Genomic DNA, 27494 nt, shown 5'->3' with positions numbered 1-27494 from the left:
GCAACTAGGCCCGTGAGCCACAACTACTGAGCCTGCGCGTCTGGAGCTTGTGCTCCGCAACAAGAGAGGCCGCGATAGTGAGAGGCCCGTGCACCGCGATGAAGAGTGGCCCTCACTTGCCGCAACTAGAGAAAGCCCTTGCACAGAAACGAAGACCCAGCACAGCCAGAAATAAATAAATAAATAAATAAATAAAAAATAAAAATAAAGGAATTCCTTAAAAAAAAAAAAAAGAGTTATCAGAGTGAAATGGGATAAATCTTTTGGTGGGGATCATTCTGGATACAGAGTCTAATACTTAGTTTTTCATTTTCAAGAATTATTATTTCTGCATTCCTTGGCCATGACCTGGATGTGTTAAAACATAGGATTAAGAGTTAGACAAAATTGGATTAAAAATGGTTCTACCACTTACTTGCTATATGATCCTGGAGAAGGATCTTATTCTTTCTACCTAGATGTCTAATGCTAATATCTGCCTCATAGAGTTGTTGTGAGGATCAAATGAAATAAAGACTGTAATGGGCTTGGCATATAGAAAGTACAGTTGACCTTTGAACAACACAGGAATTAGGGGCGCCCACCCTCCGCGTACTTGAAAATCTACTTGTAACTTATAGTGGACCCTCCATATCCATGGTTCCTCCATATCTGTGATTCTGCATCTGCAGATTCAACCAACCCCAGATTCAACGAACCTCGTATTGTGTAGTATTGCAGAATTTACTATTGAAAAGAATCTGTGTAAAAGTGGACCTGCTCAGTTCGAACCCATGTTGTTCAAAGGTCAACTGTACTCAGTAAATGATAGCTATTATTATTAAAACAACTTCCTATGTTTAAACCAAGGAAAGGCCTTAGTTTAGACATAGAAAACTGCAAAAGCCACCATGTCTTTATTTTACTCTAGACCCATTAATACTCAAACAAGCAGAGTTCTTTCTCAACAAGGACAAATGGAATAGTAGTTCATCAAATCATCAACCTCAACAATAGGTCAATGATGAAAAGCACAGGTGCATGTTAGTTGATACCTGTTCTTTGTTTTCTTTGCAACTTTTATATTTCTTTTCATGTAAGAAAGGATTTATAAGGCTGTTCATATAAATGATTTTACAAATCAGAAAAAAAATCTGACAATGTGTCCAAATTCTAGTCAGGAAAATATGGGTAATGTAGGCATCTGTGCATAATATGCTCTTCTGATATATCCTAGGTTCACTAATGATCTCAGAGGGGTCTGAGTAGTGTCCCCACTAGAGGGTGGTGAGGGACTCCTGAAGGGCTGACAAATCCAAGTCCTTTCTTCAGGTCTTTCTTTCAGCTTTACATATCACTAAGGATCTGCTAATTCAGGATTGCTAAAATGAGGCATTTGTAAACTAAAATTTGCACGCTACTCAAGTGTCATCAGGATTCAACTACTGATTCATTCTACTAAGATCCTGTATTCTCTGGGAAAGTTAAAAGTCTCCTGCCTGCAAGCAGACACCCCCATGTTGGAATTCTGTTTCCAGGGCTTTTTTAATCAGTGCATTAGCAGCATTGACCTGAGGTGGTTGAGCTGCTATTACTGCTTTTTGATAATGAACTGGTAGCTTTGTTTCATCATCATCTATTCAGTGTCATGTAAATTGTTTGATTTCCCCCTTCAGGGTGTTGCAATGCATATTTGCATCAAAAGTAGCTTTGCTTTTAAGAAAAAAGTAGTTTTGCTTTCTGGTTCAGGTATCTATACCTTATTGTTAAAGTGGACATATACAAATTTTAAATCTACTTGTGTAGTGACACTACATTGGTGATGTACTTTCAGAGAATGTAAGCTAGTTAAATAACTTGTAATATAATATCAAGACAAGTATAATAAAAATATTGCCTATTTTAAAGTTTATAGGGCATTGTTTTCTGATTAAAAAGACTCAGGTAAACTCATTCTCTTATATAGTACATAGTAAACAAATTCACATGTAATTATAGCAACAAGTTTGCTGCAACTTTTAATTTTGTTCCTTTTCAATTCTATATTATCACTGGTTCTTTTTTGAGTGAGGCATTATGCATGGGTGAATAGATTCCATGATCAAAACCATTTGAAAGATACTTTTCTAAATTCTTTGATGGGATTATAAATGCTTACCCTCACAATCCTTAAACATTACACAATAGAGCCTGTCTATTATGCTTCATCCTGACCTCTTCTGATGAATAAATACATCAGGATGATATCCCAGGACACATCTCATCATTATCTTATCATTCATTACTCAGCTGGCACAAATGTCATTTTCTCAGGGAGGCCATCCTGGAACATACTGTTAATCTGTGTGTCATTCTCTGTCCTATTACCCTGTTTATTTTTTTTAGAACAGTTATCATTGCATGAAATCATCACTCTCCTCCTGTCTCCTCCTCAGTCTCCTCCTGTCTGTCTTATTCATTGCCATATCCCCAGCACTTAAAAAAATGTCTAGAACATAAGTAAGCACTAAGTGAAGATTGGCTAAACAATGAATGAGTGCTTTACTCATTCATTCATTCCATGTTGCTGTTCTGGGGACCAGATGACTGGAATGTCCATGGAGGCAGAAGCTCTCATTTAAGCCTGATGGCATGTTGCATGTACAGGAGGTCCACCTGCCGGCTGACCAGTGGGGATTGTCAGCTACCCCAGCCCTATATTTTCTTCTTCAATTGCAGAAATAGAAGCAGGGCTGCTGTTCTTCATTGCATCCCCCAACCTCCTCCATCCCCATGAGAAATAGTCCAAAGCTCTGGAAACTCATCTTAGGTGTATTTTCTGAATCCCCATCTCCTATCAAGGAGCCCTGAGCTGGTCTGGCTGTGAGGGTTTCATATAATTAGAAATGGTGGAAGCTGTGTGCGAGCTGAAGCTGTGAGTGATGTCAACATCAAGGAAGCACGTAGAGCTGATAGGTGGGTGGGGAGCTGAGGTCCTTGAGCCCTGGTGATTCATCCGAAGGTAGAGGAGGGCCAGGGCAGACACTGATGAAAGTTGAATATATGGATCCGGGAATGAGAGAGTCTGGGAGGTGACAGTGGGGAGCAGTGGAATGAGAGAATAAGCCGGAAGTGGTGAAAAGAGAGAATTTTGTGGGGGGTTATTTTGTTGTTGTTGTTGTTTGATTCCTTTATTGAGATATAATTTACGTACCATAAAATTCACCCACTTGAAGCACACAATTCAATGGTTTTTAGTACATTTGCAGAGTTATGCAATCATCACCACAGTCTAATTTTAGAACATTTTTTTAAATCATCCCCCAAAGAAATCCTGTACTCATTAGCAGCCATTCCTCTTTCACCTACCCCGTTCCCCACTAAGTCCTAGGCAACCACTAATTTACTTTCTGCTTCTATGAATTAGCATATTCTGGACATTTCATATAAATGGGATTATATAATATGTGGTCTTTTGTGACTGGTTTTTCTTTTACTTAGCTTGTTTTTAAGGTTCATCTATGTTGTAGCCTATATCATGTGCTTCATTTCTTTTTATGGCCAAATAATATCCCATTGTATGGATATATAACATCTTATGTATTCATTCATCAGTTGATAGACATTTGGGTTGTTTCCACTTTTTGGCTATTATGAACAATGTCACTATGAACACTTGAATACAAGTTTTTGTGTGAACATATGTTTTCATTTCTCCTGGGTATATATCTAGGAATGGAATTGCTAGATCATATAGTAATTCTGTGTTCAACACTTTGAGGAACTGCCAAGCTGTTTGCTAAAGTCTGCACCATTTGCATTCTACTTGGGACTATTTCTGGCAGATGGTTTTATGAGTTTGTTCTGGACACTTGAGTCCCCTGAGTACCACGAGAATGAGTGTGTTGGGATTCTGCTTGGATCCCACTATTTAACTATTGCTGCACTAACTCCTGGATGCCCTGAGGCCCATTTGCTATGATTTTACCTGTATGTAACCCCAGAGGTGTATTGTGACCAGTGAGTCCTCTCAGGCCTCATGTCCCTCCATCTGTTCATACATTCTGTTCACTGCCTTCTCCACATGAAGCTCTCCTAACCTCTAGCCCAGTAGTTTCAACTCTGGCTGCACATTAGAATCTCATGGGGAGCTTTCAAACGCACCAAAGCCGTGGCCCATGCCAAAGGTTCTGATTTAATTGGTCTGGGGTAAAGCCTGGGTATTAGGATTATTTGAAAATCTCCTCAGATGATTCTAACGTGCAGCCAGGATTGAGAACCATTGCTCCAGCTAGAGGAATTCTTTCTCCTTTGAACTCTGTAGCAGTTTCTCTCTCTCTCTTTTTTTTGGCCATGTGACGCTCTTGCAGGATCTTAGTTCCCCGACCAGGGATCGAACCTAGGGCCCCGGCAGTGAGAGCACCAAGTCCTAACCACTGGACCACCAGGGAATTCCTGCAGTTTCTCTTTAATGGTGCTCAACAAAGCTTTAAAAAGATGTTCTACATTTCATTGAAATTATTTACATATGTATTTTAGTTCTCCAGCTGTGCCACAAGCTCTTTGAGGACAGACATTGTGTTTGGTTCCTCAAGTCTCCCACAGGGTTACCCAAGGACATTTGTTTATCCCCTCACCTGGGCTCAGTAAACATTCATTAAGCACACACCGGAAATCTATCCCTGAAAAAAAGAACTAAAAATAGCAAGAACTGCATGACTTTGGGCAAGTTACATAACCTCTGAGCCTCTCGTAAAAGACTGGGTTACAGCAGTCTCCAGCTGGCATTATTGTGGAACCATGCACAGGACCCAGCCCGGCAGGAAGTTATCATGAGGTCTTCCTTGGCCACCCTCCTAAACTTGCAGCCCCTCCGCACATTTCCCATTCTGCCTTCCCTGATTTGCTTTTTCTCCTTGGCACTTAGCACATACTCTATGTTTCTCTCGCTTATCTTCTTTACTGTCACTCTCCACCCACTCCCAATGTAAGCTCCATGTGGATAGAGATTTTTGCCAGTTTGGTTTACTGCTGTATCTTCACAGTTCAGAACAGTGCCTAGCAGGTAGTAGATGCTCAATAAATATTTATTAAAACAATAAATACATATTTCAGCCTATTTTTAAAGAGATTTAATCCCTGTCCTCTATTCCAGCAACATGAATTACTTTTTGGTAAATATTTGTAGTCTTTATTATAAAGCCTTCCTTTTCCAGTAAAAATGATATTTCTAACATAAACATGTGTATTCTGAATTCATTGTGTTTTGGAAATATAATGTCAGTTCTGAGAGAGTCAGCAGTGGTTCTGTTTAAGCCCTGGGAGGGCTGGAGCAGGGATCGCGGGCACATTTCTGAGACTGTTGTATGTGGACTGGAGCAGGGGAACAGGCCTGGAATGGTTAGTTGAAGCCAAGGAAAGCTGAACACCAGGTGTTCTTGCACCATTAGAACACTACTCCTAGGTGTTCCGGAGAATGATGACCGTAGTGATGGAGGTGGCCAAGAAAAGCAGGTCGACGCGGACGAGCAGGGTGTCCATCATGTGGCTGAACTGCACCCACAGGTCAGCTAGCCGGGCCCTTGTCCATCCTGAGCCACCATTCAGTTCTGCCTCTCTGGGTCCCAGCTCCTTCCCTCCCAATTCCCCTGGCTCCTTCTGTCCTGTGGAGAGGGCAGAGACTCAGCTGTGAAGTGGGAAGGAGACAGGATTAGAGAAATGGGAAGTTGGGCCCAGTGCAGAGAGTGTGGGCAGTGCAGACTTCTCTTACCGGACAGGTGGGTGGGTGTGAGGCCCAGGCCCACATCCTCCTTCCAGAGAGCAGCAGGGCAGCATTTCCTTGGGCTGGTGCAGTGTAGAAGCAGGGGATGGAGGGAGCGAGGCATGGGTGGAGGCTGGATGGTGGCCAGGTGCAGCAGGTAGGTGATGAAGATGGTCTCCAGCAGGCTGACCACCATCAGTGACAGACACAGGGCAAAGTAGACACCTGGGTGGCGGGAAGGAGCACACCTGAGTGAGTCAGGCCCAGAGGAACCACCAAGCCCCCCTTTTTTCTGTCTCACACACTGAGCCCTTTCTAAGATGACCACTGTCTCCCTCTGCTGCCTCAGCAGATCTAGCCAGTTCACCCACCTACCCTGCCTCCTTGTTTTTTCTTTTTTCATTTTTCAACAGTGGGGTGGGGGCCATACTGATGAGGGAGGTGCCACTGGCAGGGAGTAAGTCATTCATCATGAGCAGGAAGACATTGTAGCCCAGCAGGAGTGTCATCTTGAATGGGGCGCGGCTGTCACTTTCTGCCGGCAGGTAGAAGCTGAGGGCGTCGATGGCTATCAGAAAGCTACTGGGCACCAGGAGGTTTATGACGTAGAGGCTGGGCCTGCGCCTGATGGCCACCTGGTGGGGAGGAGAGAGCAGAGAACCAGGTGAAGCTAGAACTGAAGGGAAACCAAGAGATGATTCCAGACTCTTCCTTTCTTGATGTGCTCACTCCAGCAGGGGCTCTTTCCGGGGCTGGATGAGGAGCAGCTTTCATATGACTAATAAGACTCTCCCATACCCACCAAAGAAAACCTAGGCCAGAGCTGGTTCAGAGAGGGGGACTTCTTTGGGGGACTTGGGAGAGAGGAACGCTATAAGGGTTATGGTGCCCAGGGACTTTCTGGTCTTAGGGCAAGAGGTGAGAGGCTCTGAGATTTAGAAGTGTACGATGAGAAAGAAATGGGGGATGGACAGCCATGCCAGAATCTCTGGCCTTACATAGAACATGATCTGGTCAAAAAGGCTGGAGCCCACAGATATCTTCGGGGTGGCCTTGTTGATGCCCAGGAGCTCCCACTCCCCTTGTGTGTGGCCAGTGTCACGCGAGGTGTCTGTTATCTCCCACACTTCCTGTCCATGCCCAGCAACATGTTTTCCACTGCAGGGGAGACAGACACTCACTCAGCACACATCTGCTCAGCACCTACTCTGTGTGGGGCTCAGAGAGATGATTCAACAACTGCTTTAGCTACCTCTTTCAGCTACCTCTTTCCTGTAATGTGACTTCCTTGCTGCCCAATTGCCTTCTTTCAATCCTGGGCTTTCTCAGGAAGTCTTGTTCTCTCTTAAGTTCAACTTCCCCTACCCCACCATCCACACACCCCCAATTAGCAAATACTCCACTGTCCTTTTTTATGCATTTAAAAAAATGATTTGCCTCTGAGTGCTTTTTTGTTGATCTCAGTTTACCCCGTGCCAGAACCTCCACTGCAACTCACCTGTGTAGAGGAAAGAGCTAAAAGTGAGGGTGCAGTTCTTCTGGTCAAAAGAGAAGTAGATGTCCAGGCTACAGATGCTGGTCACCTGCATCGGTTTGTTGTACACAACGCGACCTTCATTAGTCACACAGGCGGAGAGGCCATCCAGAGTGTGATCCACATCGTTGCTAAGTGGTGGAAGGGGAGGCGGGGCAAATGCTCTGGGTTTCACATCAGTTTACGTTCTGCTCTTAAGGCAGGGCTTCCCAATGCTGCCACTCCGCCATCTTTTCTCCCTACCGCTTTCTCATTTCTAGCGGAGAAGTTGATGCGCTGTGACTGTGCTCCTCTCTGAAATAAGTTTGCAGTGGCCCCGCTGCATGGGTGTGCCCTGCAGTGCCCTATCCTGCTCCTTGCAGAAGGGTCTTCCCCCGGCTTTTCCCAGCCCTGATACCCACGATTCCACGATGAAGATGTCTCGGAACCACAGGTTCTCAGCTGTCAGGGTGAGTTTACTGATATCACCACATTCTTCTGGGTCCCAGCTGATGAATGGGTGACTCCAGATCTAGGGCATAGGGCCCAGAGGGATAGTTATGGCTGAAACCTGGAGCTAGTTTATGTCAGCATCTCCTGCCCTTCCAGTCCCTTAAAAATATATACATATGTATGTATTTTTTTTCTAAATGTATGTACTATGGGCATATGATAAAACTTCAACAATTCCAGAAAGGTATAATATGAAGAATAATTTTTTCCCTCCTTAGTTCACTCCAACTCAGTTCATATCACCAACTCAGGTCCATTATTAACAGTTTTTTATATAGCATTCTAGAAAAAATATATATTCCAGCATTCATTTTTATTTACACAGATAGAATGATACTGTGCACGTTATTATGCATGTTGCTTTTTTGTTTTGTTTTGGTCTTTTGTTTTTGGCCATACCACGCAGCATGAGGGATCTTAGTTCCCCGACCAGGGATGGAACCTGTGCCCCCTGCAGTGGCAGTGCGGAGTCCTAACCACTGGACCACCAGGGAATTCTCTGAGGGTTTTTTTTTGTTTTTTAACCACATTTCCTTTTAAACTCTTTTTCCTCTTCTCTTTCTGGTGATAATGTCCCTCTTCTCTAGCTAACAAAGTCTTACTGGCCTTTCACTTCCTGCTCAAGGGAAATCGTGAGCTGGGTTCTGGATACATTTGGGCCTTGAAGCTTACTTAGGGGCTTCCAACTGTGCTGCCCTCCTTCTTTCTGTTTTTTCCATCTGAATTTCAAAGTTGATTGGCAGCCCAGAAAGCTATTTGTCACCAGCACTGGTCCCATTCTGGTTGGCTTTATGTATTCCCTTGGGCACTGTCAATTTCAACAAAAATGTGATTTTTGCAAACAAAGCCAGAAAATCAGGCAAGGAGAAAGAGAGAAGAAGAAAGCTGAGCTTACATACCAACTTTAACCGCAGAAATGACATCAGCAGCTGAAGTTGTGCATCCGAACCAAAAAATCCCCATCCAGGATCATTAATGCCATGAAATCATGTCCTAGTCTACCTCCTTCCTTTGTTTCCTAAGTGGTCCCATGTAACAGTTCAGCTTTTCAATTACAAGTCTCAAAAGAAAGTAGTTCAGAAAAATGCAGGTTGCATGGAAAATATAGGGGAAAAAACAGCATGGGGGCCCATTGGAAAACTAATGTTTTCTTAGTATAATATTCCTATAAGGGCAGGACTCAAGGACAAACGTTACCTGCAGAAATGTCACAGCAGCGTTCCCCTTCATGTCTCTCCACCCCATAGGATGAACATTTAACTTGTACAGAATTCATTCAGGGGACTCTTTGCTCACTACTGGACAGGTGCAGTGTTGGATTGACAGGGTAAAGAGTTCTTGTTTCCTATTAGCAGGCTATGGAAAGAATGTTATCAGTCAGAACTCACCACTTTGAGGCTGGCAGACAGGGTGAAGGAGATGTTGATATGAGTGGGGATGCTGTAGTTGATGACTGGACGGAAGTCCTTCTGGTTAAATATAGCCTGGAAGACAGCAGGGTCTACCCCACGCTGGTCAAAGACTGAACAATTGATGCTGAAAGTGTTTGCCCTTCCTGTAGAGAGTAGAGACCCCATGAGATGGGAATAGGGCTTTTGTGTTTCCTAAGTGAGAGGAGTGCCAGGGCTGGGACCCTAGAGCCTCTCTGCAGAGAAAGAAAATGTGGACATGGGGTGGGCATGTGAACCCCTCCTTCTTGGGCCAAGATTCCCGAATGCCAAGTTCTTCCTGCCAGGGCTGGGGGGGCTGGTCTGGTCTGGGAGGCAAATGATGGAAGTTGATGTGGTGAGCTGAGTCAGGGCTCAGCCCTTTCTTCCTATGGTTTTGCTCCCATATAAAGCCTACCCAAATCTGTATGCAGACTGCCTCTCTGGGGAGGCCTATTCCTTCCATAGTCATAACCCTAAAGTGTTGGCCTTTGTCTGACCATACTTTTTTCTCTCTAGCTCTATTGTGATTCTTCCTCATAGACACTGAACAAAATTCCCCTAAAATTTTGTCTCTCAGTGTTCCCTTCCCACTTTCATGTTTTCTCATTTCCTGAAAGGAAAAGTTTGGAGAGAAGTAAACATGAGTGTGATGTAAAACATGTGGGAACTTAAGGAACGTTGTATTCAATGTAAATTTATTGACTACCTACACTGTTCTGGGCTCTGTGCCCTTCTCAAACCCAATGACTTCCTCTAAGATCTGTGGGAGCCATTTTCATCATCACCGTCTTGAAAAGATCTCATTGATCATCTACCATGTGACTGGTGGAGCTATGTGACGAAACGTAAAAGCCCTTCTGCCCACCTCACCCACACCCCAAGCGCAGGTGACTCTGGTTATTCCTGTAGCTGAGCCCAGCAAGTTCTTTCCCATGCCTCTTCTACTGTCTCCCCATACCAGTTAACTCATAAGGTACATCTCCAGACTAAGGAGAAACATATCTGGGGGGAAGCAAACATTGTCCTTTTCCCTCCACATTACCTCCTCTACAAGACCTTCCCAAGTGAGGTGGGAAAGGAGTTATATTATTACTAACAGGACCCAAACGGCCCTGTTCATAGTTACTAATCTTGGTATAAAGGAAGAGTTGAACATTATAAAGGGGTGGAATCAGAGAGGTAGTAAAATGGAAAGACAGACAATTTGGTAGATGTCTATGCAGGCAAATGAGACGGGCGCTGTGCGTACTGATCAGTGAAATGGGTGTTTCATCTGTTTCCCAAAGGAAACCCAAATATAGATACTACAGAGAAAAGAAATGTATAACCCAGTTATTTTAGTTGCTTTCTAGTTCTGGGGAATGAGGAGGTTTCTGGAATTTTCCCAGAACAGTATTCCCCTCTTTCCCTGTTCTTGCCCCGTCTTACCTTGAAGCAGAAGGCTGACAGGGAGGCAGAGGAGGAATCCCCCTGTGGTGGGCCACCCCTCTTCCCTCCTCCTCTTCTGGACTCTTCTCTGGGGACTCACCAGGAACCCCCAAACTCTGGAGCTTAAAGGAGACCAGACCACACCTTGGTTCCTGGTTTTGAATACTGCTCATGACAGGTAGCCACTCCCTGGTGAGAGGCTGTGGCCAGAGAAGTCACAGCAGAGTGTCCTGCTTTGCCCCTGTCCAGGTATGCCTTCTGGGCTCCAGGCAGGGAGGAAGTTAGGCCAAGACTAGGGGAGAAGTACCTGTTTAGCCGCCTTGTCTAGATAAGTGGTTTAAATTTGAGTAACAAGGACCTTTCAGGAAAACTGGGGGACTTGGGAGATGGGGCAGGTGAGGCCATTGATAAAGGTCTCCTCAGGTCCTTCTGGAACTAACTGTGCCTCAGAGAAAGTGCATGGACCACCAGGAAGGGATGGGTACGCTCTATTGTGGCGGGGACACTTGCTGATTTCACAAGGCAAGAACATGTAATTATTTTGTTGCAGACCTAGAAGTATATCCTCTATCCAACTGTGGACATTAGGGATTACTGTCAATACTTAGTTAAGAAGCTTGCTTGAGAGGTTAAGCTCCTTTTTTAAAAATTAATTTATTTTATTTTATTTATTTTTGGCTGCACTGGGTCTTCATTGCTGTGGGTTTTCTCTAGTTGCGGCGAGCGGGGGCTACTCTTTGTTGCGGTGTGCGGGCCTCTCATTGCGGAGGCTTCTCTTGTTGCGGGGCACAGGCTCTAGGTGCGTGGGCTTCAGTAGTTGTGGCACGCGGGCTCAGTAGTTGTGGCTCACAGGCTGTAGAGCGCAGGCTCAGTAGCTGTGGCACACGGGCTTAGTTGCTCCGCGGCATGTGGGATCTTCCGGGACCAGGGCTCGAACCCGTGTTCCCTGCATTGGCAGGCGGATTCTTAACCACTGCGCCACCAGGGAAGCCCTAAGCTCCTTTTTTGAGACATAAACCTATCAGAACTCTGTCCCCGCAGCTAGCACCACAGTACAGAACTGCGTCATCCCTTGTACGTACTGTTGGAATAGCTTCTTCATAAGGTTTCCTCTGTCTAGTTTCCCCCAACCTAATCCTTTATTTTGCCATTCTCCTAAAACAGAACTCTCCCACTTACCCTTCCTTATCTAATGTCTGTAAAGGCCTACAGCCCTGGCGCCATCAGGTAATGTGTGTGAGTAGAAAAACCATTTGGAGGTTTGTGTGTGTATGTCTGAAAGCTCCCCGGATGGTTCTGGTTCACACTCACATTATTGAAAACCTTTGGGATGGGCTATATTGAGATACCACAATCAGGATATTGATATTGCTATTGATACACTCACGATACAGAACATTAACACCAGGATTCTTTCATGTCACCCTTTTATAGCTACAACCACCTCCCTCCCCATTCTTCTACCACCTGGCAACCATTCATTTGTTCTCCATGTCTATAATTTTGTCATTTCAAGAATGTTATATAGATCAAATCATGCAGACGTAACCTTTTGGGATTGGCTTTTTTCATTCAACAAAATTCTCTGGAGATCCATGCAGATTGCTGCCTGTGTAAGTAATCACCCCTTTTACATTGCTGAGTAGTAGTCCATGGTATGGATGTACCACAGTTTGTTTTTTCACCTGGTGAAGGACTTCTGAGTTTTAAGGGAAAACACTTATTTCCTCTGTTTTACTCACAACACTTTGGACACCAAATGTGTGGGGTTTTCCCCCCCTCATACCAAGCAATTCTGACATTAACTACCCAGAGTTAGTGCAGATCCCACAGATAAAAGTCTCATTCCCACAAGACTGCCCCCTACTTCAGATGCCAATCCCAAACCCGGGCCTCCCATACTCCTGAACAAGTGACTGTAAATTGGGGCTTCCCACAACCCCATCCTCAGGTTTGATAGTTTACTATAATGGCTCATAGAACTCATGGAAACACTTGTGTTTACCAGTTTATTATAAAGTATATAATAAAGGATACAGATAAATAGCCAGATGAAAAGACATACAGGGCAAGGTCTAGAAGGGTCCTGAGCACAGGAACTTCTGTCCCTGTGGCGTTGGGGTGTGCCACCCTCCCAGCACGTGGATGTTTTCGTCAATCCAGAAGCTCTCCAAACTCCATAGTTCAGGATTTCTTATGGAAGCTTCATTACATGGGCATGATTGATTATTAAGTCAATCTCCAGCTCCTCTCCTCTCTTCAGAGGATGGGGATTGGAGCTTCTAATCATGGCTTGGTCTTTCTAGTGACCAGTCCCCATCCTGAAGCTATCCAAGAGTCCACCAAAAGTCACCTCAGGAGAGCAAAAAATGCTCCTATCATCCAGGAAATTCAGGGGATTTAGGAGGTCTGTGTCAGGAACCAGGATCAAAGACCAAATATCAGAACAAAAGATGTTCCTAACACCCCTATCACTCAGGAAATTACAGGGTTTTAGGAACTCTGTGTCAGGAACTGGGAGCAGGGGTCAAATGCATTTTTCTTCACAGAATTGTTTATAGTTTTTGCCTATTATGCATAAAGCTGCTAGAGACATTTGTGTTCTGGTTTTTGTGTGCACATAAGTCTTCTGGAATAAATACCCAGAAGTGTAATTGCTGGATTGTATGGTATTTTCATGTACAGTTTTTTGTTTGTTTGTTTGTTTTTGGCTGCCCCACATGGTCCATGGTAGTGAAAGCCTGGAATCCTAACCGCTAGGCCACCAGGGAACTCCCTGCATATACAGTTTTTAAAGAAACTGGGATACTCTTTCCCAGAGTGGCAGTCCCATTCTACATTATCACCAATGATGGGTGAGTGATCCAGTTTTTCTGCATTTTTAGAAATTTCAGATTTTGGATAAGCAAGGATTTATTAACATGGGACCCTAAAGTGATAAACATAAATTCAGCAGTGTTGAAAATTTTAAACTTTTGTTCATTAAAGGACACTAAATATGAAAAGTCAGGTCACAAACTGGGAAAATATGTTTGCAACACATATATAACTGACAAGATAATAATAGAAAAATATGACATGCCTATAAATGAATAACAACAACTACCTCCCCCATGTATTATAAAAATGTACTGAAGACATGTACTGAGTTGGCATTTTACAGAAGGGGAAACACAGTCACTAAACAATAAAAAGATACTTAATCTCATTTGCAATTATGGAAAGCAAATTAACTTAAAATCACAAGAAAATATAATTTCACACTTAATAGATGGCAAAATTTTAAATGTCTGATAATAGAAGTGTTGGTAAGGCTGTAGAGCCACAGAAACTCCTATGCACTGTGGATGGGAGTAAAAGCACTTTGGAAAACAGTATGCTGTGACTTCCTAAAATAGAAGATGTGTGTATTGTAAGAACCAGCAGTTCTACTTCTAGGTAGGTGCATACTCTAGCAGTGCACTGTTTAGTATGTAGCTACTAGTCACATGTGGCTATTAAAATTTACATTAACTAAAATTAAAAATTCATTCTCCCAGTCATAACAGCTGCATTTTTAGTGCTCGGTAGCCACATGTGGTTAGTGGCTATAGCATTAGTGCAGATAATTATGTAATGGAATACTGTGCAGCAAAGACCTGAATTAACTTCACTTTATCTATCAACATGGTTAAATCTCAAAAGTATAATGTTGGAAAAAAAAAAGTACAATGTTGAATAATAAAAAACAAGTTGCAAAATATATACAGTATGATATTATCTAACATATGTATATCCCCAAATATACATATTTAAACAACAGATTGTTTGAAATATGCTTATGCAGTAAAACTAAAACAAAAAGTAAGAGAATAATAAATACAAAATGTAGAAGAGTTATTACCTCCTTGGAGGAAAGGGAGATGGATATGCTTGGGAAAGTTCTCATGGAAGACTTCAAAGACATTAGTAGTGGCAGGTGGGGAATGCAGAAGGACTTTTACTTTTCACTTTACACCCTCATATAACGTTTAAGTTTTTTTCCCTATGGGCACATTTATAAAATTGTTTTATTGAGGTATAATTGGCATAAAATAAACTGTTTAAAGACTCCACTTTGATGAGTTTTGACATATATATATGCACCTGTGGAACCATCAACACAACCAAGGAGTGGTTATGACCTTTGTAACCACTCCCTCCTGCCCTTCCCCACCCCATTCTGACCCCAGGTAACCACTGATCTGCTACTACACATTACTTTCACATTTCCGAGAATTGTGGCATCCTTTCTTCTTTTCATATATGTTTATTTGTAAATTTATTTATTTATTTTTGGCTGTGTTGGGTCTTCATTGCTGTGCACGGGCTTTCTCTAGTTGCGGCGAGCGGGGGCTACTCCTCCTTGTGGTGTGCAGGCTTCTCATTTCAGTGGCTTCTTTTGCTGTGGAGCGTGGGCTCTAGGCACGTGGGCTTCAGTAGTTGTGGTGCACGGGCTCAGTAGTTGTGGCTCACGGGCTCTAGAGCACAGGCTCAGTAGTTGTGGCGCACGGGCTTAGTTGCTCTGCGGCATGTGGGATCTTCCCGGACCAGGGCTTGAACCTGTGTCCCCTGCATTGGCAGGCGGATTCTTAACCACTTCGCCACCAGGGAAGTCCCTATATATTTATTTAAAGTTATGCATTTCCTTTGAAATATTTATCTCCCTCAAGTTTTGTTATGTACTAGTTTCAATTCTAAGGGATTAAAAAAAATCAATTATTTATTTTTTTGATCTATGAGTTCTTTAGAAACATGCATTTTAGTCTACAAATGTGGAAGAGTTTTTTGTTTGTTTTTTGTTTCTAGTTTGTGACTAAAGAGGCAGCATAGAAAAGTGGTTAAGAGCATGAACTTTAAAGCTGGACTCCCTCAGTGTGAATCCCAGGTCCACCATTTACAAGCTGTGTGATCCTGAGTGTAAGTTACTTAAGTTACTTCACCTCTTTGCCTCAGTTTCTTCATCTATAAAATGGGTGATAGTAATAGCTCTTATCTCATCGTGTTGTTATAAGGGTTAAATAAGGTCATAATTATAAAATGCTTAGAACAGTGCTGGTACATAATTAGCACTATTTAAATGTTAATAACAATAATTTCAGAGAATACAGTCTGACTGCTACTAAATTTTGAGACATGCTTTATAGTCTATATATAGTTAATTTTTGTGAATATTCCAAATGTGCTTGCAAAGAATGTATTCTCCAATTGTTAAGTGTAGAGTTCTATATATTCTCATTAAGTCTAATTTAACTGTGTGGTTAAAGTATATTATTTTTTCAATAATGTGTTGTCACCTTGAGATGAGTTGAAATCTATTGTAATTACAGAACTGTCACTTTATCTTTTTAATTCCTTCTATTTTTGCTTTATATATATTTGAGGCTATTTTATTAGATGCATTCAACTTTATAATGCTTATATTCTCCAAGTGATTAAACATTTTATCGTTATGTTGAGATTCTCTTTATTCTGAATAATTGTTTTTGTCTTAATGACAATTTTGTCTGATGTTGAAGAACCATTCCAGCTTGCTTTTTTTTTCAATAGATCTTTAATGGAGTATAATTGCTTCACAATACTGTGTTAGTTTCTGTTGCACAACAAAGTGAATCAGCCATGTGCGTACACATGTCCCCATATCCCCTCCCTCTTTTTGTTTTTCTTAAAATTAATTAATTAATTAATTAATTTATGGCTGTGTTGGGTCTTCGTTTCTGTGCGAGGGCTTTCTCTAGTTGCGGCAAGTGAGGGCCACTCTTCATCGCGGTGCACGGGCCTCTCACTATCGCGGCCTCTCTTGTTGCGGAGCACAGGCTCCAGACGCACAGGCTCAGTAGTTGTGGCACACGGGCTTAGTTGCTCCGCGGCATGTGGGATCTTCCCAGACCAGGGCTCGAACCCGTGTCCCCTGCATTGGCAGGCAGATTCTCAACCACTGCGCCACCAGGGAAGCCCTCCCCTCCCTCTTGAGCCTCCCTCCCATTCTCCCTATCCCACCCCTCTAGGTCATCGCAAAGCACAGAGCCCTATCTCCCTGTGCTATGCTGCTTCTTCCCACCAGCCAACTATTTTACATTCGGTCGTGTATATACGTTGATGCTACTCTCACTTCGCCCCAGCTTCCCCCTCCCACCCCAAATACTCAAGTCCAGTACCATTTTTTTAGATTCCATATGTATGCATTAGCATACGGTATTTGTTTTTCTCTTTCTGACTGACTTCACCCTATATGACAGACCCTAGGTCCATCCACCTCACAACAAATAGCTCAATTTCATTTCGTTTTATGGCTGAGTAATATTGCACAGTATATATGCACCACATCTTCTTTATCCATTCATCTGTCGATGGACATTTAGGTTGGTTCCATGTCTTGGATATTGTAAATAGTGCTGCAATGAACATTGTGGTACATGTCTCTTTTTGAATTATGGTTTTCTCAGGGTATATGCCCAGTAATGGGATTGCTGGGTCATATGGTAGTTCTATTTTTAGTCTTTTAAGGAACCTCCATACTATTCTCCACAGTGGTTATATCAATTTACATTCCCACCAACAGTGCAAGAGGGTTCCCTTTCCAGCATTTATGGTTTCTAGATCTTTTGATAATGGCCATTCTGACCAGTGTGAGGTGATACCTCATTGTAGTTTTGATTTGCATTTCTCTAATGATTAGTGATGTTGAGCATATTTTCATGTGCCTCTTGGCCATCTGTATGTCTTCCTTGGTGAAATATCTATTTAGGTCTTCTGCCCATTTTTTTAACTGGATTGTTTGTTTTTTTGATGTTGAGCTCCATGAGCTGTTTGTATATTTTGGAGATTAATCCTTTGTCTGTTGTTTCATTTGCAAATATTTTCTCCCATTCTGAGAGCTGTCTTTTTGTCTTGTTTATGGTTTCCTTTGCTGTGCAAAAGCTTTTAAGTTTAATTAACCCCCATTTGTTTATTTTTGTTTTTATTTCCATTACTCTAGGAGGTGGGTCAAAAAAGATCTTGCTGTGGTTTATGTCAAAGAGTGTTTTTCCTATGTTTTCCTCTAAGAGTTTTACGGTGTCTGGTCTTACATTTAAGTCTTTAATCAATTTGGAGTTTATTTTTGTGTATGGTGTTAAGTAGTGTTCTAATTTCATTCTTTTACATGTAGCTGTCCAGTTTTCCCAGCACCACTTATTGAAGAGGCTGTCTTTTCTCCATTGTATATTCTTGCCTCTTTTGTCATAAATTAGGTGCCCATATATGCGTGGGTTTATCTCTGGGCATTCTATTCTGTACCATTGATCTATATTTCTGTTTTTGTGCCAGTACCATACTGTCTTGATTACTGTAGCTTTGTGTTATAGTTTGAAATCAGGGAGCCTGATTCCTCCAATTCCGTTTTTCTTTCTCAAGATTGCTTTGGGTATTCAGGGTCTTTTGTGTCTCCATACTAATTTTAAGATTTTTTTGTTCTAATTCTGTGAAGAATGCCATTGGTAGTTTGATAGGGATTGCATCGAGTCTGTAGATTGCTTTGGGTAGTATAGTCATTTTCACAGTATTGATTCTTCCAATCCAAGAACATGGTATATTTCTCTATCTGTTTATGTCATCTTTGATTGCTTTCATCAGTGTTTTATAGTTTTCTGAGTACAAGTCTTTCTCCTCCTTAGGCAGGTTTATTCCTAGGTATTTTATTCTTTTTGTTGCAATCATAAATGGGAGTGTTTCCTTAATTTCTCTTTATGATTTTTCGTTGTTGGTGTATACAAATGCCAGAGATTTCTGTGCATTAACTTTGTATCCTGCAACCTTACCAAATTCATTGATTAGTTCTAGTAGTTTTCTGGTGGCATCTTTAGGATTTTCTATGTATAGTATCATGTCATCAGCAAACAGTGACAGTTTTACTTCTTCTTTTCCAATTTGTATTCCTTTTATTTCTTTTTCTTCTCTAATTGCTGTGGCTAGGACTTCAAAACTATGTTGAATAATAGTGGTGAGAGTGGACATCCTTGTCTTGTTCCTGATCTTAGTGGAAAAGCTTTCAGTTTGTCACCATCGAGTATGATGCTTGCTGTGGGTTTGTCATATATGGCCTTTATTATGTTGAGGTAGGTTCCCTCTATGCCCATTTTTCTGGAGAGTTTTTATAATAAATTGGTGTTGAATTTTGTCAAAAGCTTTTTCTGCATCTACTGAGATGATCATATGGTTTTTATTTCTTAATTTGTTAATGTGGTGTATCACATTGATTGATTTCCATATATTGAAGAATCCTTGCATCCCTGGGATAAATCCCCACTTGTTCATGGTGTATGATCCTTTTAATGTGCTGTTAGATTCTGTTTGCTAGTATTTTGCTCAGGATTTTTGCATCTATGTTAGTCAGTGATGTTGGTCTATAATTTCCTTTTTTTGTGATATCTTTTTCTGGTTTTGGTATCAGGGTGATGGTGGCTTCATAGAATGAATTTGGGAGTGTTTCTACCTCTGCAATTTTTTTGGAAGAGTTTGAGCTGGATAGGTGTTAGCTCTTCTCTAAATGTTTGATAGAATTTCGCCTGTGAAGCCATCTGGTCCTCGACTTTTGTTTGTTGGAAGAGTTTTAATTATGGTTTCAATTTCATTGCTTGTGATAGGTCTGTTTATATTTTCTAATTCTTCCTGGTTCAGTCTTGGAAAATTGTACCTTTCCAAGAATTTGTCCATTTCTTCATGGTTGTCCATTTTATTGGCATATAGTTATTTGTAGTAGTCTCTTATAATCCTTTGTATTTCTGCAGTGTCAGTTGTGATTTCTCCTTTTCCATTTCTAATTTTATTGATTTGAGTCCTCTCCCTTTTTTTCTTGATGAGTCTGGCTAAGGGTTTATCAATTTTGTTTATCTTCCCAAAGAACCAGCTTTTAGTTTTATTGATCTTTGCTATTTTTTTCTTCGTTTTTATTTCATTTATTTCTGCTCTGATCTTTATGATTTCTTTCCTTCTACTGTCTTTGGGTTTTCTTTGTTCTTCTTTCTCTAGCTGTTTTAAGTTTAGGGTTAGATTGTTTATTTGAGATTTTTCTTGTTTCTTGAGGTGAGATTGAATTGCTATAAACTTCCCTCTTAGAACTGCTTTTGCTGCGTCCCATAGGTTGGGTTCTCATGTTTTCATTGTCATTTGTTTCTGTGTATTTTTTTATTTCTTCTTTGATTTCTTTGGTGATCTCTTGGTTATTTAGTAGTGCACTGTTTAGCCTCCATGTATTTGTGTTTTTTACAGTTTTTTTCCTGTAATTGATTTGCAATCTCATAGCATTGTGGTCAGAAAAGATGCTGGATATGATTTCAATTTTCTTAAATTTTCCAAGGCTTGATTTGTGACCCAAGATGCGATCTATCCTGGAGAATGTTCCATGTGCACTTGAGAAGAAAGTGTATTCTGCCACTTTGGGGTGGAACGTTCTATAAATATCAATTAGATCTATCTGGTCTCTTATATCATTTAAAGCTTGTGTTTCCTTATTTATTTTCTGTTTGGATGATGTGTCCATTGGTGTAAGTGGGGTGTTAAAGTTCCCTACTATTATTGTGTTACTGTCAATTTCTTCTTTCATGTTTGTTAGCATTTGCCTTATGTATTGAGGTGCTCCTATGTTGGGTGTATAAACATTTATAATTGTTATATCTTCTTCTTCGATTGATTCTTTGATCATTATATAGTGTCCCTCCTTATCTCTTGTAACAGTCTTTATTTTAAAGTCTATTTTATCTGATACAAGTATTGCTACTCCAGCTTTCTTTTGATTTCCATTTGCATGGAATACCTTTTTCCATCCCTTCACTTTCCATCTGTATGTGTCCCTAGGCCTGAAGTGTGTCTCTTCTAGATAGCATATATATGGGTCTTGTTTTTGTATCCATTCTGCCAGTCTGTGTCTTTTGGTTGAGGCATTTAATCCATTTACATTCAAGGTTATTATTGATACGTATGTTCCTATTACCATTTTCTTAATTGTTTTGGGTTTGTTTTTGTGGGTCTTTTTCTTCTCTTGTGTTTCCCGCCTAGAGAAGTTCCTTTAGCATTTGTTGTAATGCTGGTTTGGTGGTGCTGATTTCTCTTAGCTTTTGCTTGTCTGAAAAGCTTTTGACTTCTCCATTGAATCTGAATGAGATCCTTGCTGGGTAGATTGACTATTGACTCTTTCCTTTCCCATGTTATGGAAGTTTTCAACTATAATCTGTTCAAATATTTTCTCAAACCCTTTCTTTTTCTCTTCTTCTTCTGGGACCCCTATAATGCGAATGTTGGTGCATTTAGTGTTGTCCCAGAGGTCTCTGATATTGTCTTCAATTCTTTTCATTCTTTTTTCTTTATTCTGCTCCTCGGCAGGTATTTCCACCATTTTGTCTTCCAGCTCACTTATTCGTTCTCCTGCCTCAGTTATTCTGTCATTGATTCCTTCTAATGTATTTTTCATTTCAATATTGTGTTGTTCATCTCTGTATGTTTGTTCTTTAGTTCTTCTAGATCTCTGTTGAACATTTCTTGTATTTTCTCAGTCTGCCTCCATTCTATTTCTGAGGTTCTGGATCATCTTTCCTATCATTACTCTGAATTCTTTTTCAGGTAGATTGCCTATTTCCTCTTCATTTATTTGGTCTTGTAGGTTTTTACCTTGCTCCTTCATCTGTGACATATTTTTTTTAAATTAATTAATTAATTTATTTATTTTTGGCTGTGTTGGGTCTTCGTTTCTGTGCAAGGGCTTTCTCCAGCTGTGGCAAGCGGGGTCCACTCTTCATCGCGGTGCGCGGGCCTCTCACTATCGCGGTCTCTCTTATTGCAGAGCACAGGCTCCAGACGCGCAGGCTCAGCAGTTGTGGCTCACGAGCCCAGCCGCTCTGTGGCATGTGGGATCCTCCCAGACCAGGGCTCGAACCCGTGTCCCCTGCATTGGCAGGCAGATTCTCAACCACTGCGCCACCAGGGAAGCCCTGTGACATATTTTTTTGCCATCTCATTTTTTTTTTTTTATGAGTGGTATTGTGTTCCTGTCTTACTTGTTGTTTGGCCTGAGGCTTCCAACACTGGAGTTTGTAGGCTATTGGGTAGAGCTGGATCTCGGTGCTGATATGACGAACTCCATGAGACCTCACTCTGATGAATTATTCCTGGGGTCTGAGGTTCTCTGTTAGTCCAGTGGTTTGGACTCAGAGCTCCCACTGCAGGAGCTTCGGCCCGACCCTTGGCTCATGAGCCAAGATCCCGCAAGCCACATGTGGTGGCAAAACAAAACAAAACAAAACAATAACAAAGTAAAAAATAAAATTAGACTAGGAAACGAACATATATGTTAGAAAGAATATAAAAATAAAAATATAGATGAATCAACAACCAGTAGGTACATCAGTACCACAATAGTAAAAAAGAGGAGGGTAAAGAAAAAAAAAAAAGGCGGGGGAAGGCCTTGGCTGTGGAGGGCAGGGCCTAAGCAAGGGTGAGGTTTGGGCGGTGGGTGGGGCCTGTGCTTAGGACCCACAGGGCTGGAAAAGGCCCTGGGGGCTATGGGGAGGTGAGGCTTAGGCTCAAGGAACAGAAGGGGCCCAGGTGTGCTCCCCACCCCTGGTCTCAGAGGGCAGGGGACCTCACCTGGGAGCCCAGCAGGCTTCCTGGGCTCGAGTGGGCAGGGCAATCGCCCTCTGCTCCTCTCCCGCTCCTCCCAGATGGCTTCTCCCACCTACCTCTCCTGATCTCCCCAGGCCTCCCTCCTATGCCCCCAGGGACCCATGTGGCCTGGAGGGGGCTTTGGAGGTGGGGGTACCAGCTTGGGAGCTCAGCAGGCTCCCCAGCCCCAGTGGGCCAGGTGTTCGCCCTCCGCTCCTCTCCCACTTCTCCCGGAGAGTCCCTCCCACCTGCCTCTCCTGATCTCCCCGGCCTCAGGGGCGCTGATCCTGTCTGGCCTCCACTTCTCCGACCCCCCTCAGTCCGTCTACTTCCTACCAATTCACTTTGGGGCTCCTCCCGTCTCCTTGGGCGACAGAGTCCCCCACCAGCGGCCGGCAGGCGTCTTAGTTGTGGGGAGACAATAAGTCCATGTCTTCCCACACCACCATCTTGACTCCGCCTCCCAGCTTGCTTTTAATTAGTATTTGCCTTACATAACTTTCCCTATCTTTTACCTTTAGCTTTTCTGTGTCCTTAGGTTTTAGGTGTGTCTTTTAAAAATCCAACTAAACAAATACTAACTAAATTGTTGAGTTTAGTACATTTAGATTCATTTTTATTACTAAAATATTTGGATTTATTTCTGCCATCTTATTTCACACTTTGTTTTTATTTTCCTCCTTTTTGACTTTTGGTTTCATTTAGGATTTTCTTTCCTCATTTCATTTTTCCTTCTCCATTCCTTTGTCTCTCTCTGCCACTTTCTGGCAGAGAAATATTTTCAGCCTTGTCTTCTAAGTCACCAACTCCTTTTTATCTGTCTCTAATTTGCTTTAACTTATCCACTGAGGTTTTTTTTCAATAATTATATTTTTTGTTTTTAGAAATTATATTTGCTTCTTCTGATACATCTGGTTATTTTTATAGTCCCTTGTTCAGTGTACAAAATCTTTGCTTATCATAATGTTGCAGTATGTTTTGCTCTAGTTTCTTCCAGAAGTTTTATAGTTATAACTTTATATTTATGCTAGCTGAGTGACTCTTACATATCAGGCAAATGAGAAAATACCCACATGGAAATGGGTAGGAAAGATGGAGACATACTCTCACTGTAAACCAGTTCCTCCTCCCAGCACAATATCATATAGTCAAGAGGGAACCCTCAACTCTTGAGTGAACCCTCTTCTGAAGAGTGAAGGCTTTGGACCATGCATCTAGCATCCCAACTTTTATTCATCCCCTTCCTTGTTACAAAAAGGATTTAAAGGATATTATACCCTTTAGCTGAGGATATAAAGGGAGATAAACCAGTACTGTTAAATTATCTAGTTTAATGCATGATTGAAGGCAATCTGTTGATGTTCTTTTATTTTTATTTTATTATTTTTTTAACTTTTTTTTTGGCCATACCCTGCGGCATGTGAGATCTTAGTTCCCTGACCAGAGATCGAACCCACACCCCTGCACTGGAAGCATGGAGTCTTAACCACTGGACTGCCAGCGAGGTCCCCTGATGTTCTTTTAATATCAATAAGTGAGCAGTGATTTTAACTAATGTAAGTTTGAGTCTGTTAACTCCTAAATAAGACTACAATTACTAACCTAAAAATAGTTAAATGAAAACCTATACAACAGTGAATATGAACAAACTATCGCTATTCACACAACATAGGTAAATCTCACAAACATAATATTGAGGAAAAAAAGCCAGACATAAAAGAATACATACTGTAATTCCATTTATCTAAAATCCTAAAACATGCTAAACGAGTCTAGAAGTCGGGTTAGTGATTATCTTCAGAGAGAATAAATGGGAGTAATGACTGGGAGGGGCCCCAAGGAGTGTTTTTTCCTAAAGTTGTTCTATTTCTTCACCTGGGTGGTGGTTATACAGGTGTGATCAATTTTAAAAATTCATTGGGTGGTACACATAGATTCGTACACTTTTCTGTATGTATGTTGTATTGCAATACAAAGTTTAATTTAAAAAGTTATGTGAAGGAAGAAAAACCTTCTTTATTATGTAAGGTTTCGGCATGCCAGCTGTGTGTTGCACTTAATATGTTGAAAGGCTGAGTTAATGATTCAAGATATTGCTTAAGAATTATTGAATACTGAAATAAGAAACTACTTTGGGTGACTAAATGTCTCAGACTGGCTTAAATAATACATGAAAGATGGAATCCACGTGTAAGGCAGAGAAGAGTGAAAAGAAAGTAGTTTGTGAGCTCAAGATCCCTGAGACTAGGAATCTAAGCAGATCTTTCCTCAGAAAGTATGAGAAAATAGGCAAGAGTTGTGATCTTAACTTTTGTCAGAAGTAGGAACTGGGCAAGCAGACAGAACTGCTGCTCCTCTGGTGTCTAATGAAGATCATGTTAGAACAGTCTGGAGCAGGCAGTAAGAGAGTAAGAGAGACCTGGGCATTGGAAATGTTGGCTTTGGGTAACTTGGCAGAATTACTGAATTTACCTTGAAGGGAAGAATCTTGAATAATGACTTATTTTCTAATTGCATTTTATCCTCTGTCTGCTAAATTGTGTCTTTATAAATCCTTGTGCTTGCTGAGTAAGAAGCTCCAAAGCTTTTTGGTGGTTCCTTGAGACAGGTAGCCACACGTTATAGAAAATCCTCATGGTGTAATTATAAAGTGCTACTTATTTAGTATAGATTCCTACTACTATGCTATATATGTGGAATAATCAATATCAGGGGTATCACCTCTGAATTATTAAGGATGATGATATAAATTAATTGTCCTTAATATCAGATACGGATGGGAGGTTTTCAGAAGAACTAGTAAAGATAAAGGAGAAATAATAGTGAAAGATGTTGGTATAAGGAAGGTATCGATATAAGAGAAAATACAAGAGTAGTAACAGAGAAAGGTGAGAGAAAGTGATGTTTAAAGAGCAAACAGACAAGCTTGGTTTTCAGAGAGAGAAGCAGAGAGATGAAAGAAGAGAGGGGATAAGTATGAAATACGGTACTGCCTGTAGATATTCTGGATTTGCAGAAGGTGGAAGGAATCAAAGGCAGTGTTGAGACAAAATGTACAATAAGAATGGGCATATATATGGGGTGCCAAAAGAATAAGTAGGGAGAAATTTTTCTCAGAATTGTTTAAAGACTGAGAAAAGAAACACTGAGAGGTGAGAAGGTTGTGAGGATACTCCTGGATGCTGCTAATGAAAGGAGAGAGGGATTTCCCTTGTGGTCCAGTGGTTAAGACTCCGTACTTCCACTGTAGGGAGCACAGGTTCAATTCCTTCCTGGTCAGGGAACTAAGATCCCACATGCCGCACAGCGCAGCCAAAAAAACAAATAAATAAATAAATAAATAAAAATAAATAAACAAAAGGAGAGAGTGGGAGCTTAGAAATCGCCACCTAAGAAGTTAGAAACATAATCAAGCTTTTGAAGAGAGTAGTATATCCAGGACCAAAGAGTTCATAAATTTCCAGGGTGTACTCTTAACAGAGCTTTACAATAGAAAATGGAGGAAAGGGAAATAAAGTTATCATAAGGGAGATATATATATATATATATATATATATATAGAGAGAGAGAGAGAGAGAGAGAGAGAGAATGGGAGAGGGCCATTGGGAATCAGATGCACCACCTCTGAAATTGTGAAATACCCCTAACATTCCTGCTGACATATCTAGGCTAGAACTAGCTTAAAATATTTTGCTTCATTGTCAGGTCATGTTTTAAATTGCAAGGCTCACCTCAACCTTAACATATGAACAGGATGTTGTTTTGCAAAGGATATTGTCAATTGTAATGATCCTGGCACAGAAAACCTAAAGTCACATATGTATGAGGTGGAAAAAAAATTACAAGATGATGTCTAGAGAAGTACAAATATGGGGATGGGAAAGGAAAAAGAAATGATGCAAAGGTGATCTTAAGGAATTTGAAATTCCTCAATGATGTCATAAACGCTCTTCATTTTAAGTTATTGGCAAAAGTCAAGAACGAGTTTCTGAGTGAGAAACATGTTCCAACTAATGGAAAGAGGGAAACATAAGAGAATCTGCAAGCAGAAATGCCTTTGCCATTGTATAAGGAACGTCTCTAAGAACGCAAAGATAGTTGACATGTAAAAATGGGCTGCTAATTTTCTACATAAGTTATGGAAAAATAAAATAAAATATGCCAAGATGGGATAACGGGATTACATCTAGAGCTAACAGACACTGATTCTTGGTTGGCTGGCGTTCATTCATGCATTTAATAGTTCAACAAGTCTATTAAGCACCTATGATGTGTCAGGCATCATGATCATGGTACCATATACTGAGCTGTAAAAATGGATGAGACATTGTGCCTGACCTTTAGGAAGGCACACTCTCCGAGTGGAGGCAGAAATATAAATAAATCCCTGAAATCTATTCATCTAGTTGAATATAATTAAAACATAATCCAGATATTCATCCTTCATATTCTTTCACTTCCCCTTTCAATTTCTCTTTCTCCTCAGGTCCTTGCTCCCAGCTAGCTGTTAAGAGTCCTCCGCAGGATGATATCTGCTGGTGGTGGTGTGAAGTACTGTTAATACGGAACTCTTTTTTAAAAAATAGGTTGTTGTTGGTTTTTTTTTTTTTTTGTAAAAATAATACATGCTCATTGAAAACACAGACAAGGATATAAAAGAAGATAGCAATCACTCATAATCCCATTATGCAGGACAAAATTTGCTCTTGTTTTTTTTTTTTTGGTGTCTAGCCATCCATACCTTTTCCTCTGCATTTCTATCTAGCACTCTATTTTTTAAAAGAGAAATTATGTATACATAGTGTTTTGTAACTTGTTTTCTCCACTTTATATATCATGGACCTGTTTCCATGGTTTTAACAGAGATCTGTATTCTCACTTTAAATGGCTACAAAGCATTCCACTGTGTGGCTGTACAACTATGTAACCTGAACCCTTTAATTGAGGCCCTTAACTAGTCTTCCTGGCCCTCCTCCAGGCATGTATATCAGAAGGCCCTCTCTGTTTGATTTTGTGAAATCAGAAGAACCTGTCAGAGTAAAAAAAGGACACAAATGAAATGGAAATGGTTGATGAAAGCGACATTTTGCAATTGTAAATATTTTATACTAATTTCTTGCAAATGAGATTGACCTTTTTATTCCTTTGAATCTCTGAAAGTGTCTGAGAGACTTAAAATCAAATCAGATTACACCTGTTTAGGGTGAAGTATCAAAGCTTCTGCAAGAGAACTCTTTAC

At 41.0% G+C, this 27494-nt stretch overlaps 2 protein-coding genes across 2 annotated transcripts in view; one reads left to right on the top strand and one right to left on the bottom strand.

Annotated features, from left to right (window-relative positions):
- Positions 1-27494, top strand: part of ABCC5 (ATP binding cassette subfamily C member 5) — a 203767-nt gene that overhangs the window by 44199 nt on the left and 132074 nt on the right. The window lies entirely within an intron of this gene.
- On the bottom strand, positions 5419-12257 carry LOC137765885 (5-hydroxytryptamine receptor 3C-like). The gene is given in 11 exon segments (XM_068545645.1): positions 5419-5621; positions 5729-5944; positions 6150-6354; positions 6718-6851; positions 6854-6877; positions 7218-7384; positions 7655-7764; positions 8645-8690; positions 9135-9300; positions 10604-10725; positions 12238-12257. Coding segments are annotated over 11 exon segments (1413 nt in total).

Source organism: Eschrichtius robustus, chromosome 6 (assembly GCF_028021215.1).
Source record: "Eschrichtius robustus isolate mEscRob2 chromosome 6, mEscRob2.pri, whole genome shotgun sequence".
NCBI classification, from domain to species: Eukaryota; Metazoa; Chordata; class Mammalia; order Artiodactyla; family Eschrichtiidae; genus Eschrichtius; species Eschrichtius robustus.
This window is presented reverse-complemented; position numbering and strand designations above follow the sequence as displayed.